Consider the following 17582-nt stretch of genomic DNA (forward strand, 5'->3'; position numbering starts at 1 on the left):
GGAATCATTCGGACCTCCAGCACTGCACCAACTTCGTGGCGTAGGGGAACTTTCGTGCAGCCAGAGATGCTCGCTTCGGTCTCACTCGGTGGCTGTGAACGTACTGAGAAGAAGGAGCCGAGAATTGCACACGCTTGCAGGTGTGGCTGGACCGTAACGCGAGACAGAGGCGAGCTGAGAGTGTAGAAGTCGAAGACAAGGTAAACGAGCGCGAGGGTCAAGGTGTATGCTGTGTGCAGCAAAAGTTTCGTGTCGGCGCTCGTCAGAGCTGCACAGCGTGGATCGACGCGCGTTGCAGATCCAGCGTGCACATCTTGTTCCGGAACGAGATAGCATATAGTGTAAACATCTCTGGTCTTTGCTCGAAGTAGCAACTCGCTCGCAGCGAGAGCTTTGCAGCATCAAGGAAAGGATATAAGGCCAACCCAACAGGCGAGGTCGCTTCTTTTCTGTCCCCCTTCATCCTGCCTTTCCTGTCAAGCTCGTGTCTTTTCCTGCTCGAAGCCTCGTTTCGCACATTCGCATACAATCTTTGCTACACCCAGTGTCCCCTCCGACTCCATGATACCTCGCAGCGATCGGATGCTCTTCCGCGCCGAAGACATTCCGACGATGTCTTGCAAGAGTCCTCCTCTCCACTCCTCCAAGATAAAGGCATTCAATCGCATGCCGCCGCCTACAACCACAGCTACTCGCTGCAGCAACGGAAAGCGAGTGACTGCTGGCAAGGAACCACGTAAACCCCGCATTGATGCGCCCGCTACGCCCTGGCGACCGCGTATCTCTCGCAAGACCCCATCCGCCGCCCTCAACGAGCACGATCAACCGAGTCCACTGGACCGCAAAGCTGCCGGCTCCACACTCGATTTTGAACTCGGTTCAAAACTCGCACCGGCCACAATCTCCCCTGCTCCGACGTCGGCGACTTTGGTGACTGAAGCCGACAACGGCGATCAGCCGAGGATGGCGGCAGACGCATATCGACGCGATGATCAACAGCCCCCAACGCCTCGATTGGAACAGGGCGAAAATTGGCGCACTGACAGGTGGCGATTGTTGCGCCCCGAGACGAGCGATTACATTGGTCAACACGCCTTTCGGCCTGACACGGTCCGACAGCAGCCGCCGGCATTCAGACACTTCCCTCGCGCCTCGACGCACGGGGTCGAAGGAGCTGCTTACCAAGCATCGGCCAGACGCGAAATGGATATGAGCGACGAGACCAACGTCTACGTTAATGGCCTGCCGACCGAGTAAGTGTGACGATGCTGAGTCTCTGGGACCCGGAAGAAAGCTGACAAGTCGACATCCTTCGCTGATCATCTCGCCGCAAACAGGATGAACGACCATATGCTGTACCTTCTCGGCTCAGCATGCGGAGTGGTGATCAGTCACAAATCGATGATTGATCGACAGACTGGGATGTGCAAAGGGTTTGGCTTCCTCATGTACGCCAGTAATGAGATGGCCAGACATGCCGTCGAGTGGCTCAACTCTCACGGTTTCATCGCTTCCTTCGCTAAGGTACGTTCTCCTGCCTTTCCTCTTCTCTGCTCGCCCGCTATGTCCAGGCGCTGATCGACCTCCTCCCTTGCTTCCAACAGGAATCGTTTTCAGCCAGACTCCGTCGAATGGCAGACACCTCCTCGACCAACGTCTATCTGAGCAATCTTCCCCTCAAGTTCACCGTTCTGCAGCTCGAACAGCTGTTTGCGCCCTACCCGATCGCAAGTCTCAAGATCCTCTACGACGTCCATGGCGAAAATCGAGGAGTAGGCTTCGTTCGACTGTTCGACCGTGCCACGGCCAAGGAGTGCATCGAGAGGCTGCACGGCAGAATGCTGCCGGGAACGACGCTGCCGCTGCAGGTAAGGTTCGCGGACAGCGAAGCGCAGAAGCACCTCAAACACAATGTGAGCCAGAAGCAAACATTGGAGTCGCTTGGATTGTTCCCTTCTCAACGCAATCCGCATCATCCGATGATGGCCGCTGATACGCGTGGCCCTGAAAGCTTTTGGCAGCACGGCGCAGCGGAGCGGATCAGGTCGGCAAGCGAGTTGAATGTTGCTGTAGCACATGCTCGACTCAACTCTCACTCTCTGCACGGTCCGCCCCTGCCGATGTCGAATCCCCCCTTCGCTGATCAGAGCAAAATGGGCAGAGTCGGGCTCGGAATTCACTGGCCGGACTCTGCGGCGTGGCCTCTCACGCACTCAGCACCTACGCTGCCGTCTGGCATGATCCCGTCCGAAACGGCTGCGAGGGTGATGGTCTCTGGTGCCGAGGGCGGCACCTTCGAACGCCCGTACTTCATGTCGCCCGTTGCCGGTAGGGAGTGGATTGAAGACAAACCATTCGGTGGCCATCCCGCCGGCTATGCAGCTGTTCCATTCATTCCGCCTCCTGGTCTGACTCCAGCTCACCGCCACGCCCACTACATGGAGCACCGCGATGCCACCTTCAAGAGTGGGAACGAAGCTCCGACCCCGACCCTCAAGCCTGGCTACGGTGGCAGCCGACATATGCGCAACCGAAACAGAGACAATGCCCGCGATCTTGCTAGCAAGAGCGACTCGACTGGTGTGCGAGCCGTGTCGGACCCCATGGCGATGCTCGCTGCCCAGACGCGAATCCGCGCAGCACTCGGAATGCCCGACCGCGTGCGCGCTGCTGTGTCGGCAGACAACTCGATCGATGAAGGTCCCGAGGCGGTCGCAGACACGTCGATCGTCAGCACGACCAGCCCATCCGGCAGCAGCGATGTAAGCTGTGACGAGGACGACAGCCTCAGTGTCGAGATCCAGATCCGCGACCTCAGGCTCGGACACTGACAGTCGCGTAAAGGGAATTTTGGACAGTATGTTTCGGTTTGTTTGGATGTTCTCTAGCTCTTTCTCTTGCCGGCTCGTCATTGCATCGCTTTTCAATGAAGGAATTGATTTCTGGCGTTGGGATCTGAGCTGGTCAGGGCGGTGCTGTTGTGCAAGATAGATGCGTATCTGTGCGGAACAGTCTGTGGAAGAAAGGATGGTGCATCGGGCAAGCCGATGACAATCTCGGAGAGCCAAAACGGACAAGCTGCGGGTGACACGCAACTCATCCCAACAATCGAATGCACTCTCCCTTTCAGTCCGAAGATCCTGTAAGATCTGGAAAGCCTCGGAGGGGACTTGCTCTGGTCACACGAGCGCGGCATCTCTGTCAATTACCAGGCTGTCTGATACCAATTGTCCCTTGAGCCCATCGCCCGGATCTCGCTACCTACAAGATGCCGTGACAGCGATCTCTTGGCGACGAAAGATCGCCTTCTGCCTGTGTGAAGGTCCTGCATTTCAGAGAGTCGAGAAGTCAAGACCCTGATCGACGTCGGTCGTTTGTCCGAGGTGACCGAAATACAGTCAAGCTTTTATGGCGTTTGACACGGGTCTTCTTTACGCTGTGCAAGCACGCGACACAGCGAAAGCGTTCGGCTTAGGACTGCGATTTCCAGTCGGAAAAGCCGAGATCAGAAGAAATTAGAAGATCAGAGCCACGCGAGTCTTTCGCTTTTTCATTCCGACTCTGAGAGAGCGCACAAGCAGCGAAGCGAATCCGCGCTTGGGCAGGTCGTCGCCGCTGCGCCCACGTTCTCACTCACCCGGTTACGCACCACATTGACCCTTCGCTACCATCATCTCATTCCTCCCCACGCTGCTCATCGAACGTCGATACTGACGTTCTGTCTTTGAGCATGGCCGCCACTAAATCGACGAGCGCTGTCTCGTCCGAGGGTCTGCGCAACCGAAACACCCAGTCGGGCCGCACGCAGGACTCGCCACGCTCCGATTCTACCGAGCTCGCCAGTCCCACCCTCGGACAGGATCAAAAAGACTCCAAGGACAAGACGACGCCGCATCAAGATGTCAAAGTGCTCGGCAGGACTCCCGATGGTACAGGTAAGTGGCCCTGCAGCTTTCCCTACGTTCGACTCATGCATGCGAACGATGCCGGTGGTTCACTAGTTGGGCCGCGGCCCAACTCTGCCCCGGCACGACACCACTCGAAGCGAAGCCCATTCGGGCCTTGTCCCCTCTCCTATCCCTCTGCAAGCTTTGACAGCTCTGCCGCTACCTTGTACCGGTCAATTGAGTTCCGTTCCGACAATGCATTCGGCTGATCAGACCCTAGTTCCACTGCAGCCGAATCGTGTGACATCCGACTGACATTCTTCCCGCTGCCCTCCTTGACTTCTGCTTTCCCTGCCTGGGCCGGCCTCTTACCCTTGCTACCTTCCATCTCTCTGCTCCTCTCTCCTTCGCATCGCACATCGCAATGCGCTCATCACTCTCAACCTGCTGTTGGAACACCGCTGTCGATCATGGCATTGCCTCAACCCAGTCTTTACCGTGCCGCACACGCCTGACATGCTCTCGTCCATCTTTGATCCAAGACAGCCAAAGACACCGCTCGACATCGTCACCGTAGTCTCCCTCTCCCTTCAGATCATCCTCTACTTTGCTCTTTCTCGTCGTGCGGCTCAGGTGTTCTTCTTCGTCTACTTCGCCTTTTGGCGTGCATCCTACAATGCTGGCCTCGGCTGGATACTCAAGCAGCAGAGCGAAAAGGGCTGGATCATCCGTCAAGTCAAGCAGAACGGTTGGATGGATGCAAACCGCCGACCACGCGTCCACAACTGGGTCAAGCAGCAGCTCGTCACCAAGATGGACAGCGATTACGTATTCGATGCTATGCCGCTCGATTACAACGTCTGGCTCATGTTCCGAAGCATCGTCGACGTCATCTTGCTCAACGACTTTGTCGCCTATTCGCTCTTCGCCTTCTCTTGCACCAGGCTGCCTGAGGGCCACTCGGTGGCCATGCACGTTCTGCGCTGGATCGCAGGCTGGACCCTCATCTTTTTCAACCTCTGGGTCAAGATCGACGCTCACCGTGTCGTCAAGGACTACGCATGGTACTGGGGCGATTGCTTCTTCCTCTGCCTTCAGAGTCTCGTCTTCGATGGCGTGTACGAGATCGCTCCCGATCCCATGTACTCGATTGGCTACGCCGGCTACTACGGATTGTCGCTCGTCAGTGGCAGCTATGCTGTGCTGTTCGTCTCCCTGGCTGCTCACTTTTCGCAGTTCCTGTTCATGACATTTTTCGAAGGACCACACATCGAGCGCACCTACGGGGAAAGGAAGCCGATCGCTGCCCGCGTTCCCCTACGTCAAGCACCGTTCAACGCTGCATCCCGGAAAGCGGCTCACGCCGCTGAAGATGCGGAGACCGCGCGACCAAGCCTGAGCGATGATGGGGACGAAGCCACGAACCGGATTATGGGCACGCCCAAGCAGAACTCTCGCCCCTCTCAGTCCGGCAACGATACTAATGCTACTCCTAGCCAGACCGAAGGCTCGACAGCCATCACCACCGATGACGAGGCCTCAGACGATGGTCATGGCCGAGCCTTGAGGCGTGACGCCCTTCGCGCTTCCTCGTCCTCCAACGATGCGATCCAACAACATCTCCTCGAGAAACAGCAGCGTCCCGTCACCACGCTTCACGACCTACATCATCGGATCTTCCGCAAGGATACCGTCGTCTTCCGAAACATAGACCTTATGCGTTCCAATGACTTCCTGCTCGTCATTGCCTCGATCTACTCTCTTTCCCCTCTCCTCCTTCCCTCCCTGTCTCAAACCCCGAGATTAACGCTGCTCTTCATCAACGCCCTCGCCTGGCGAACCTTCCATTCGTTCGGTTTGGGAATCGCTCTCTCGCGTCAATCCGAATCGAAATGGATCGTGCGCCACTTTCTCAAGCACTACCACTACGCTCAACCTCAAGATGCCGTCTTCGAAGCCTTTGGTCATTGGAAGGTGGTCTACAACACTTCGCTCGTCATGACTTACATTTCGTTCGGTGCGCTCGCATTCAACTGCTACACTCCCATCGGACAAGACTGGACGGTTGGACCGGAGCTCTTGCGACACACCCTGGGCTTGATGTTGGTGGCTTTGCATGCGTGGACTGCCAATTCGTCGTATGAAGTGCTGGGACCTTTCGGATGGCTGTACGGCGACTTTTTTGTCGACGAGTATCCGCATCAGCTATACTACACTGGAATCTATCGGTTCCTCAACAACCCAGAGAGGAGCATGGGTGGAGCAGCCTTCTTCGGCCTTGCTCTCGTTTCGGGATCCAAGCTGACACTTCTCATGGCGATCATCTCATACATTTCGCATTGGGGTTTCTTGAGCTTTGTCGAAGGTCCTCACATGCGAAAGCTCTACGGAGAAGCAGCTCTGCGAAAAGATTCGGGTCTCACGAAACAACTCAAATCCCAATGGGTGGCGGCAAAGGATTCCGACCTCTTCCGCCTCGCTCAGGAGCATCCGACGGTCAAGAACGTTCAAGGCACACTCGAAAAGGTGCAACGCGATGCGACGGACGCCTTTGAAGAGTTCTTCCGTCAATCCAGACCGAGATTCGAGGGTATGCTGGAGGAGACGAAAGTGTTGTTGCAACAATCCAAGGATAGGTTGTTGATTGTGAGGGTTGAGGATGATCTGAAGCTGGGTGGGGTGGATAAGAGCAAGTATGGGTTGAAGGTGGTTGGTGAGAGGTTTCATTTGGGAGAGCCGATTCGAGTCGAGTGGAAGGCGGCTGGGAACCACTCTAGGAGAGACTGGATTGGGGTGTATTTGCTGGAGAGGTTTGGTGGCAAGAAAGGGGCGGATGAGAGTGCGCAGGTGACAAAGATCTCGAGTCAGGGCAAGTGGCTAGGCGTTGCGCACGAGGAGTGGGTAGGCGACGTGCATCAGGGATCGAAGCAAAACGACACGATTAAAGAAGCCGGCGAGCCCGTCCAAGGTATCTCGGTCTTCCGCGATGACAAACTTCCCTGGGTACCCGGAAAGTACGAGTTCAGATACCACCATGACGGCAAACACAACGTGCTCGCGCGCTCCCACCCCATCGAGATCTACGTCAACACCCTCCCCACCCACCTTCCCAGCGACGAAGACCTCCTCGCCCAAACCACCGACATCATCCGCACCATCGTCCACCACTCCACCCCCACCACCCGTCCCCTCCGCCTCTCCATCTCCCAACCCGACACCGCCATCGACACCTCCTCCGCACCACCGCTCGTCAACCCCGCCGCTTCCACCGACAGCGACGACTTCACCATCTGGGACCGCCAACAGGCAACGCGCATCTCCAAAGCTATCCGCTTCGCGTTCGATCTCGAGCTGAGTCCGGAGGTCATCATCGCAGAGGCGAACGTCACCAGGTTGGCGAAGGACGTCGTCGAGGGGTCGAAAGTTTTGCGCCCTGGATTTACGCCCAGGATGGGATGAAATTCTCACCAACGGCAAATCGCACACAAGGATCAAGGGATCGACATACATAGAAAGTCTTGCATTCTCTCTTCCCATCTCCTCACCGCTGTAAATACTTTCCCCCCAAATCGCACCTCTCACGGATGCATAAAAGTAACAATAAACTCCCTAAACGTCTTCAACAACCTTCTTATATCCCTCCTCCTCATGCCCACCCTGTACTCGATCTCATCGATCGTATGTTTGCCGTTCAGATACGGCAAGAGGCGGAAGAAGAGCTTGGTGGTGGTCGCGTCTTTGTTCTCCACCATCGTGGCGATGTACTCATTCTCGCGGCGGGAGGCGCGCGCCGGTTCGACGATCAGGCTGTCGGCGTACGTGCTGGATGTTTCAGCGACAGCGGGGGCTGCGTGCGTCGAGGTGGTGCGCGAAAACGTCGAGTGGCGAGAGTGATGCGGACGAGAGTGTGCGAGGTTGGGCGACGAGGTGGGTGAGAGGGACGAGGAAGAGTTTGGTGATGGACGATGTTGACGAAGGTGACTGTCCGACTCGGAGGCGGAAGGATCCGATTCGAGATCGGAGGAGAGCGAAAGGTCGGATGACGATATGTCGCCCGAGGACGATGATGACGACGACGAAGACGAGTGGGTCGAGTTGTGTCTCGAGCAGCCGCATCGACTCGCGCGATCGCTAACACCATCGCTGTTATTGCTCTCGCTCGGCGGTGGAATGTCAGGTCTCTCGCTCGCGGTCGAGATTCGTCTCTTTGCCATCTTGCCCTTATCATCCACCTGTAGAGCGTTGAGCTTCGCTGCAAGCTGACTAGCTCCGGTCTCGTCTGCATCTCGCGACACTTCACGCTCCTCGACATCCTCGTCCATCCCTATCACCTCTTCCGCCTCATCCTCGCCCTCGTCATCAATTTCGACCTCGGCACCAGCACCAAAACCCTTAATTCTCATCCTCGCTCGCGAAGGCGACCTAGATCTCGCTACGCCTCTCCGACCGCCCCACCCTGCTGAACTGGTCGCCCGTCTCGCACGACGCGGGATGCTGCCACCCTCCGCACTGGATGACATGTTCGACCTGTCGCCTCCAGTTGAACGATCCCGGATGTGCGAAGGGATGTTTCGACCCACCACATTCGGAGTATTCGGTCGACTCTGTTGCGACGTCGTCGGCGTCATGCTCATCCCTTCGCCGCGGGTCCTGCTCCTTGTAAGCCCTCCGCCGGACGACGATGAGCCGGTTGTGTCTGCACGCGCTCTGCGTATGAGCTCGCCGCGATCGCTCAGGTTACCAAAGCTGACAGAGAGGCCGGTGCTGCCTCCTGCAGCCACCATCGCGGTAGACGGCGAGCGGGAGCGGAGCACAGGTCGACGTTCGAATTTGAGCTCGTCGAATTTTGGTCGTGGGGCGATAGGGATAGGCGCCTTGTCGGAGACTGCAGCGGTGGAGTCTGGGCCAGTGCTGGCATCATTCGCGTGCTGCTGACGGCGCTGGTGGTGGCGATGATGATGATGGTGGTGGTGATGATGGTGGTGATGATGATGTTGACGTCCATGCTCATGGCTATCGGATCGACGCTCCTCACCGGAGCCTGCGATGGCGGTTGCAACAGCCGCAGCCTCTGCCACGCTGTCTGGGTCGACCAGGATGGGAGGACGCGACACGCTCAGCCCAGAGTTTTGTGCATCTCCCTGAGTAAGACCACCAGCGCTGGCATCTACAGCCTCACTCTCGACAGCGAGTCCTCTCCCTGATGTCCGCGCTGTATCCGGTCCGCCCACGTCGTTTGACGTTTCCCTCTCCCTACTCCTGCCTCTTTCCTCGGACAAGCCTGGCTGCTGCTCTTGTTGCAGTGCCTCTGCACGCGCCGCCTTCTCTGCCGCTTTCCGTCTCTGCTGTTCCTCGGCTTGCGACTTGCGCATGCGCTTCGCTTCAACCTTTGCCGCTCTCTGTCGCTTCTTCTCTTTCCTAGCGCGATGCCTTTCGTGTCTTTCCCTTCTCCTCTCGGCTGTGCGGCGCATTACGCTCTCAGTGGCAACGAGTCGGAGTCGAACATGCATCTTGACCACGACGTCGCGACGGAGGAGCCAGATAAGCACATCCAAGGCAAGCTCCTTTTGATGCCTGGCTGGCAAGAGGTTGCTGAGCGTGCGAGACGTCGAAGATGACAGCTGTGAGAGAAAAACTGGAAGTGGGGCCAGATCTGGAAACGTCTCGGCCCAGACGTGAGACAGGGGTCTGAGGCGCGCAAAGTCAAAGAGAGGCGAAATGGCGTAGACGTGACCAGGACGCGGGACGTCGATGACTCTGGCCTGCTTGTAATAAAGCAAGTGCCGGACCATAGGATACACATCGTCGTAAAGGTTCCACTCGAACATGTCTGCGACATTGCCGAAGTTGAGCGAGTTGTACAGGCTGGGGACAAACAGTGACTTGAAGTTGCGAGTCAGCCGTTCGAAGCCGCCGTCTCCTTCGTGTGGCTGCACTCCACCGCCTCCCGGCGAGGCGAGCCCTGCCTGACCTGAGCTGGCCATGACTGGTGGTGTGATACCATCATCAACTTGGTCATGTAAGAGCAGAAGTGTCTTCCATGGCAAGAGATATGGCCCGGTAGTCCGGCACCACTCCTCAAAGCTGAGCTGAGCTGGTGTCATGGCGAGTAAGCGATCGTAGGTACCGCCGGTGCCATCTTCTTGGGCATTCTCCTTGCCGCGGCCTGCAAAGCCGCCGCCGCTGAGAAAGATGGGGTCATTCGAGTCGAGCTCGGTCTCGATGTCGATCATCTTGTGCAGATTGGTTGGATCCTGGAGGATAGGCGGGAGCTGAGTATGGACCTCGATGCTGTCGTTGACCGTAAGGAATGCGTCGGACGAGGTGCTGATGCACTTGTACAGGTCGCGGATGCACCTAGCAAGCGAAGATATTCCGAGGCATTGAGCCGCGTAGGCAGAGTAAGCCTGCCCATCATCCATGCACCGTTCGCGGAGGGCGAGGAGCTTTTCAGTCTCGCGGCCGACATAGTCGACTCTTTGCTGCTCGGCAAAGAGTGCAGCGGTCATCTTGAAGACAATGTTGTCGTAGAACAGTTGGAGCCATGAAGAAAGGTCCATGGTTGGCAAAGCCGTAGAGGGATCGGGTCGATCCAAAACTAGGACAAGGTGGAACTGAGTCAGCGGTGCTTTGGCGCGTGAGGAGGGAGCGTCATCAGGCTTCTCGATGCGCGTCCGTGAAGCATGCCTAGACTTGGCGCCGGTGCTTGCCGAGATGTCCGTTCCATCGTTAGAGCCATCTATGCCATTGGGCGGGTCAAAAGGTCGAATCTCCTTGCGAAGCCCTGACCGACCTCGTTGCTGTGACTGAGCCGTCGACGTTTCGCCTTGAGAATCACGATCAGACTGAAGCGTTTCGTTGCCCTCCTCGTCCCAGCCTCTTTCGGGGTGTGCTGCCACTGGGTGACCGAGGAAGGCGAGATCGTCTACGACTAGTTCGAATTTCTGGTGGGCGAGTGCAGTTCGAGGGTTGAGGATGCTGGCGAGAATGTCGATATCGTACCCGAGATAGGTCTTGTAGGCTCTGGCAGCTCTTTCCTCGCGTTTCGCCCTCTCCTCGGGCGAGAGCTCTTTGGACGTGCCCGCGTCCGAGTCTGGAGCTTTGTCGTGGGCGTCGGTGACATCCTTGTGAGCTGCAGTCTGACGATCGTTGGACCTGACGCTATGCGAGGCCTCTTCCATGCTCAGCAGCGGTCGACGAGTCTTGCTTTTGGAGCGGCTTACAGACGTCGCTGCGCCTGATTTGGATCGACCGTGAGAGGCTACTGTCTCTGCGCGGTCACGAACAGAGCGATTCTCGTCATCGTCGGCCAGAGTTCCGTCGGAATCCTCGACGTCAGAAGAAGAAGGGGTGTCGCTCTGACCGGCATCGTCCGATTGGCCGTTTGCGTTATCGTCGTCATCCTCATCGTGATGGTCCCATTTTGCTTTTTGACGCACGGGGTCGAGCTCGTCGTCGAGCTGGCTACGATTCACGCGGGAGGGGCGTGCATCGGTATAGTACTTGACTTTTGAATATCGCTTCGACAATCTGGGGTTGTTGGGCCAGCGAAAGACGATTTGGTCGCCGCGCGAAGACGAAGTGGCCAGGATGATCCCGAGCAAAGGTTCGGTCATACCGGCGGCCGGCTCGAGAAGAGCAGCTCGAGCAGGCTGTCGTGACCCGTGTCCAACGAGGGGTTGAGTGTCTGTTCGCTGTGAACGAGGCTGCTCATGGATGGAGCATTTTGGAGCGTCTCGCACCGCGCACGTGATGGCAAAGGGCGTAGAGGTCGCCGTGACCAAGCTGTTGGAGACTTGCTATTCGATGGCTAGAAGACGGTGGTCAAAGCGGAGATGCGAGGTCGAGTGCAGTGGTACGCAAAGTCACACACTGCGACCTCGCTTGTGGAGAAGAGAAGCGGACTGAGAGAAAAACAGAGGCAGCAGAGCGCGAACAAGCTCGTGTGCTTAAAAGGACCCTTTTCTGAAAAGTGAAGTGTGTTAAGGCTCCAAGGCCGACACTGACGCATATTTTGGAGGTGGAACGGGCGCGCAAAGTCGCACAGACTCACAATCGACGGATCGATCTCCATCGTGTTGCGCAACCAACACCGTCTTGACCACAACTTGTCCTCCAGCTCAGCATCGCGATCAGCGATCGGATCTCAAATAAGATGGCTCTTGAACAGTCCTTGTTCCTCGACAGCGCCATCCGCGACTGGGTGTTGATCCCCATCCTGGTGGTCATGATCCTGGTGGGTGTGCTACGACACAATGTCATCACGCTCCTCAATTCGCCGCCCAAGAGCATCTCGGCCCCCGCGCTTCGAGAGCAACGAGTTATGGCGAGAGCGGCCGCTTTGCGTCAAAACTACTTTCAGCTTCCGCCCAGCTCGTTCGCATCTCGCAAAGCTTTCCTCACAGAAGCGCTTTCGAACGGAAAGTATCTGCAACCCAAGGATAAGGACGAGAAGGAAGGACCCAAGAACCCGTTTGAAGCGACTGGCGGTATGGACGCCATGATGGAACCCATGAAGAAGCAGATGGTCATGATGATCCCTCAAACCGTCATTATGGGCTGGATCAACTTTTTCTTCTCTGGCTTCGTACTGCTTAAGTTGCCCTTCCCTCTGACGGTGCGATTCAAGGTGATGCTGCAGCGAGACATCCCGACTCCGGATCTCGACGTCACCTGGGTCTCGGCTCTCAGTTGGTACTTTTTGACCCTCTTTGGACTCAACGCCGTCTACCGACTTGTTTTGGGCGACGACAATGCTGCCGATGGAACGCGCGATATGGCTGCCATGTCCGGTGCTGCTGCTCCCATGCAAGGTATGAACCCAGCAGCGCCTGGTCAGGCACCCGACTTTGAAAAGCTTCACCACGCCGAACGCGACAATCTCGAGCTCGTCGGTTTGGAAGACTCGAGCGTACGATGGATCGGCGACGGCATCGAAGATCGAGTCCTCGCTCTCTACGCATGATTTTCATCAATGTCAAGCATAACAGCATCATCGCCATTATCATCATTATCATCAATGCAGGCTCTCACGATCACGCGCTAACCTTTTGCCGGGCTAGGGGCGAGTCAGAATGTGGTATCCAGTGTGGCATTGACAGGATGTTCTCATGCGAGCTGCAAATGGGTGTTGTACAGTGTGATTGACTCTTGGCATCATCATTTCCTGGCACCGGTCTGGGTCTTGGACGCCTTCCTCTTCTCTGCCCGACGCACGTTTCGCTCTACACGCCCAGCACCCTTGTACGAGTCACCAGAAACCTTGGTGATGGAGAGAGGCGCTCTCTTCGTCTTGACCAATTTGGTCGAGGTTTTGGAGTTGACGTCTGGACCACCGCTTGGCAATGCTGCGATCATGCTTGCTCGCTTGAGGCTCTCCTGCGCCAGTGCTGGCGCGATGACCGAGGGAACGTCCAGGGGATCGGCTTCGGCGAACTCTTCGTGCTGCGTGCCTCGCACGGATTTGTCCGTTGATTGCACAGAGGGTTCGGATTCGGGTACGCGCTTGCGATCCTGTGCACCGAGCAGGCGGTCCATGTTGGACTGGAACTCGCTCTGCAGTGGCTTGTCCTGTCGGGTCGGCAAAAGAGCGTCAACGAGGAAGAGATATGTCAGCAACATCCTGCCAACGTAGCGATGCCCGCCACTAGCCTTGGACGGCTCTCGATGCCATACGCAGATCAGTATAGTAAGGATTGTAAAATTTTGGTAACCATGTGGATGTCTTCAAGACTAATCGAATAATTTGTTGACTCATCACTTGAGCTTTGGCATCGAGAGCTGGTCCGTGTGGCTGGTCGAGCACGCTTCGTGGGCGAGCGAAAGCACTTACCTGTGATGTCCATTCGTTCTCGAGCGCCTTCAATCGCAAGATGGCCTCTGTCCTCTGCAGACCGATCGAGAACTTTTCCGAAAGGGCACGGATGGTCCATTGCTTGGGGTCGCTGGCATGCAGACGCCAGATTTCGGTCTTTGTGCTCTGTCGGATAGGAGCGGGCGGGTTGAAGGAGGGATTGAGCGGGAATGGGGTATCGCCGATCCAGTTGGGCCCCATTCCAGGTTTGGGCTGCTTATAGGCGCGTGCGTCGGACTGAATCCACTCGTCAAAGGGAGCGAGCATCTTTGGACGACCTCGACCTGCGGACTTACGCCCACGTCCGATGGCATTCAAGTCTGTGGGTGCTGGAGATGCCTCGGCAGCGGCTGAGTACGGCGCTTTGCGTGCAGTGGCATCTTCGGGTGTTGGAGCGGCGTAAGAGGATGACGCCGAAGTTGCGAATGAAGCGACGACGTTGCGCGAGCTGGATGCGACAGCCGGGCCCGATCCAATTTGGCGGAGTGCCGAGAGAGCGGCTGTTGATCTGGATGCGAACGCCATTGTCGTTGCCTGTGCAATGTCGTCGCCGTAGAGGATGATGCTTTGAAGAAGGTAAGCAAGACTCAAGATGGTTGTGCAACCATCGACGCTTGTGCTCTTTGCCTCGAAAACAATTTCTTCCAAAATGGCCAACCTGGATTCTCACGTGCGGTAAAGGCGCTCAGCCGCTCGGTTCCGACTAACATTTGAATAGCCGCGGAAATGGACGCGCCACCGAAAAGTGACACTTTTGGAAGAAAGCGCTCTGGAGACACAAAGGCACGGCACAGCACAGCACAGCACAGCACGGCGAGGCGAGGCGGTGCGTGTGTGCTTTTGTGTTACTTTCCACAAGTCACTCCTTCCTCAACCATGTCACATTGCCACTCAACCACAAATTCAGTCATGGATTGAGGCGTAGCTGAGCCAGTGCGTTGCGGTGATGGAACCTTCGTGGCTTTGCTTTCACCTGCCAATGCTCCACTCTACTCAGATTCTTGGGCATAGTCGTATGGCACCATCCGCCTCGACTGCGTTTCCTACCATCTCCACTTGATCCTCACCCATGCTAGCTGTCGCGACCGTTCAAGTAGCTAGATCGTCCGTGGACTCGAGGCAGGGACAGACAACCTGCTGAAGGCTGCGCGTGAGATCACCATGTCAGCCTCGGCTCTGCCTGCCACGCCGAGCTCAGCTAGCTCTCCTTCAAAAGCGAGGATCTGTAAGAAGCTTGTCGTCAAAGGTCACGCATCGAACTCAGCATCCACCTATACTCTGTACCTGAAGGTTCATTTACCGACGAGCCACAAGAAAGAAGGATATGTGCTCCTAGCACACGGCGGCGTCGAGCTACACGACGCCATCGTTCATCGTCTCGATGAATCTGGTGCCGCCCCCGCACTTTCAACCTCGGCTGCCACTGCTGCCAACGTCCTCGGGATTCCTCTGTCAATCGACCACGGGCTCAACGACAGCTTCATCGACTATGCAGCCAATGACAAAAGCAAGGAAAAGCATTCAGCGGCTCGACGAGACCACTCCGATCTGCCAGCGGTCGTACAGAGCGACGATGGAAAAATCACAATTCGCCCCTCCGTCCGTCCGAGCCCGAGATCAGAGCATACAAGCGCAACCCGCACTTCCTCCAGTGCGTACATGGTGACGCTTCATCTGCAAGTCAAGCCTCTCTCAACGCCGCCGTATGCCCCATACTCGGTCAGACTTGCGGTTCCCGTCTGCTTGAACAACTACATGCGATTCACCGTGGACGAGTCCATAGACACCGCCTTCGGCCTGCACGGCATGGCCGTCGAAGTTGACCCTCCGATCTTGCCAGTCTCTGCGATACGCAAGCCACTCCGCAGAAAAGACTCGTCAGGCTCATCACATCGAGCCTCCAGCGTCGTCTCCCTCTCCGATGACGAGGCCGACCTCACTCTCCTTGGTGCCGATTCCGTCGACGACTCTGAACCCGAACATGACGACACCGCCATAGCAGGCCCATTTCAGGCGTGCGACGCACTCGTTCTACGCATCGCCGCACAGCAAGCCGGAGATTTCATCTCTGTCAGTCATCCTCTCCGCGTATGGCCGAATGCACTACGAGCAGAAAAGGCACTCAGCACAATCAGATATCTGCCGCAGAAGGCCGAACAAGGGGATTCCGAGGACGAGGCAACCACAGTTGAATTTGAGGCCACGCTCCATCTTTATCGCCCCTACTTTCCTGGGCTCGACCGCGAAGTCCAGCTTTATCTTCAGCTTGACTCCGCTGTGTCACCATTTGAATGGCACCCGACAACAGTGGATGTATCGACAGGCATCTTGAGCTGGTCCTTTGGCCCTCTTGCATCTTCATCGCCCCCAACGAGTCAGCAGTCTGGTCGCTCACTCGCGACGAGCCAAGTAGCACCATCTGCATTTGAGATAGGCGATCTTGTCGTTCTGCCAGAGCCGAGTCAACAAACAGCCGACGACGAGGACTTGCTCAGCGTTGCTCCACCAAAGGGCATTAACGACGCCGACTTTGACTTTTCGCTCGACAACGCCGCAACAACACCGAACAAACAGCGCAGATTCTCATTGCAATCTTCCACCAGCTTCCGGCTTCCTCCATCGACACCCTCGTCCGAGCCCTCCGAGCCATCAATTAGCTCGAGCAATGTGCTTTCACTCACCCTGAGCTTGCTGCCAGTATTGCAGATTCACAAGCCTCTCTCGATCTGCGCGAAGGGAAGCATGATGCTCCCAGCGACACTTGCCACAGCGTTCCGGAAAGGCGACCTGTCCGAGCTTCCTCGCGGCCTGGTCGCGCCTGCTTCTCAGATTCAGTCGTTTGGAGAGGTCACGCTCGCATCTGTTGACGCCGAGAAGAAGCCGTGGCTGCTCGAAGAGCAGCTCAACGACTCGTTGGTTGACTCGCGCGAAACAGTGCTGCAAAGTCACGAACAAGAAAAGCCTAGCCTGGTCCTGCGAGATACCAAGGCGATCAACTTTGAAGAGGCCGAGGTGATCTTGCGGCGAGCGCTCGCGATCATCGCAGCGCATGACGGCTCCTCAAGAAATGCCGACCGTACAGCGGCTGTGGTAGCACGGCAAGGCGATCTGTCCGGACGAAACAAGCAACGGACTGGAAGCAGCTGGATACTGCCGGTATCTCACCTGCTCTGGACGCTCTTCCTGACGGCCATGGTCTTGATGCTCTTCAATGCAGGTCAAAACGCCAACCGTGCTCTGTCTGCAAAACTTGATGAGCTCTCTCGCCTACTGGAAATATCGGCGCAGAGCACGCATCCGACGACGTACCACATTTCGGTGCCCCTAGAATCAAACTCCAGCCCAAACACTCCGGCGGTGCGGCCGTCTTCAATGGAAGAAGGAGCCCCAGGCTCGCTCGATAATGATCCCCTTAACATTCCGGACAACGCTGCGCACACCATGATTCCTTCTGAGGCAGAACAACTGGACGAAGTACGAACTTTCTGGCAAGACCCTCTCGTCTCGGAAAGCAAGGAAGTGGATATGAAGAGTGCGCAACTCGGACTGTCGCACTTTGTATCGAGCTGGGTCCGTGATCTGCTACGCGCGCCCTTCCTCGTCGTCCGACAGCTCCTGGGTATCTTCATCGGGACGAGATAGTCTCATCTTTCTTCACGCACATCCACACGTTGTCTAGATCATCACATTCGGCAATCGACCAATTAACATCTTCCAACAAATTGCAGTGCAGGAAAGTGGAGGGCAAAAAGACGCAGTAACATTAAACAGGCTAGTCAAGCACAAGAGTAGAACAAAGCGGGGACATGTTGGGGGGATGAAAAGAGTGTAAGATGGAAAGT

General features: G+C 56.6%; 8 protein-coding genes across 8 annotated transcripts; 5 read left to right on the forward strand and 3 right to left on the reverse strand.

The window, feature by feature from the left end:
* Positions 1-561: 561 nt before the first annotated feature.
* On the forward strand, positions 562-2831 carry PHSY_005170 (polyadenylate-binding protein; the record flags this gene model as incomplete). The annotated part of the gene is made up of 3 exons (XM_012335781.1): positions 562-1253; positions 1338-1524; positions 1605-2831. The coding sequence occupies 3 exons, from the start codon at positions 562-564 to the stop codon at positions 2829-2831; spliced, it is 2106 nt and encodes a 701-aa protein (XP_012191171.1).
* An 899-nt stretch (positions 2832-3730) lies between these two features.
* PHSY_005171 (phosphatidylethanolamine N-methyltransferase) lies at positions 3731-4156 on the forward strand (the record flags this gene model as incomplete). Its single annotated transcript, XM_012335782.1, has 1 exon — positions 3731-4156. One exon carries the CDS (start codon positions 3731-3733, stop codon positions 4154-4156), a length of 426 nt encoding a protein of 141 aa, XP_012191172.1.
* Positions 4157-4403: 247 nt separating this feature from the next.
* On the forward strand, positions 4404-7346 carry PHSY_005172 (potential phosphatidylethanolamine N-methyltransferase; the record flags this gene model as incomplete). The annotated part of the gene is made up of 1 exon (XM_012335783.1): positions 4404-7346. One exon carries the CDS (start codon positions 4404-4406, stop codon positions 7344-7346), a length of 2943 nt encoding a protein of 980 aa, XP_012191173.1.
* Positions 7347-7465: 119 nt separating this feature from the next.
* Positions 7466-11503, reverse strand: PHSY_005173 (hypothetical protein; the record flags this gene model as incomplete). Its single annotated transcript, XM_012335784.1, has 1 exon — positions 7466-11503. The coding sequence occupies one exon, from the start codon at positions 11501-11503 to the stop codon at positions 7466-7468; it is 4038 nt and encodes a 1345-aa protein (XP_012191174.1).
* Positions 11504-12042: 539 nt separating this feature from the next.
* PHSY_005174 (hypothetical protein) lies at positions 12043-12852 on the forward strand (the record flags this gene model as incomplete). Its single annotated transcript, XM_012335785.1, has 1 exon — positions 12043-12852. One exon carries the CDS (start codon positions 12043-12045, stop codon positions 12850-12852), a length of 810 nt encoding a protein of 269 aa, XP_012191175.1.
* A 194-nt stretch (positions 12853-13046) lies between these two features.
* On the reverse strand, positions 13047-14007 carry PHSY_005175 (hypothetical protein; the record flags this gene model as incomplete). The annotated part of the gene is made up of 2 exons (XM_012335786.1): positions 13047-13457; positions 13720-14007. The coding sequence occupies 2 exons, from the start codon at positions 14005-14007 to the stop codon at positions 13047-13049; spliced, it is 699 nt and encodes a 232-aa protein (XP_012191176.1).
* A 25-nt stretch (positions 14008-14032) lies between these two features.
* Positions 14033-14450, reverse strand: PHSY_005176 (hypothetical protein; the record flags this gene model as incomplete). The annotated part of the gene is made up of 2 exons (XM_012335787.1): positions 14033-14274; positions 14411-14450. The coding sequence occupies 2 exons, from the start codon at positions 14448-14450 to the stop codon at positions 14033-14035; spliced, it is 282 nt and encodes a 93-aa protein (XP_012191177.1).
* A 451-nt stretch (positions 14451-14901) lies between these two features.
* PHSY_005177 (hypothetical protein) lies at positions 14902-17382 on the forward strand (the record flags this gene model as incomplete). The annotated part of the gene is made up of 1 exon (XM_012335788.1): positions 14902-17382. One exon carries the CDS (start codon positions 14902-14904, stop codon positions 17380-17382), a length of 2481 nt encoding a protein of 826 aa, XP_012191178.1.
* Positions 17383-17582: the final 200 nt, after the last annotated feature.

This window comes from Pseudozyma hubeiensis, assembly GCF_000403515.1.
Source record: "Pseudozyma hubeiensis SY62 DNA, scaffold: PHS47, whole genome shotgun sequence".
NCBI classification, from domain to species: domain Eukaryota; kingdom Fungi; phylum Basidiomycota; class Ustilaginomycetes; order Ustilaginales; family Ustilaginaceae; genus Pseudozyma; species Pseudozyma hubeiensis.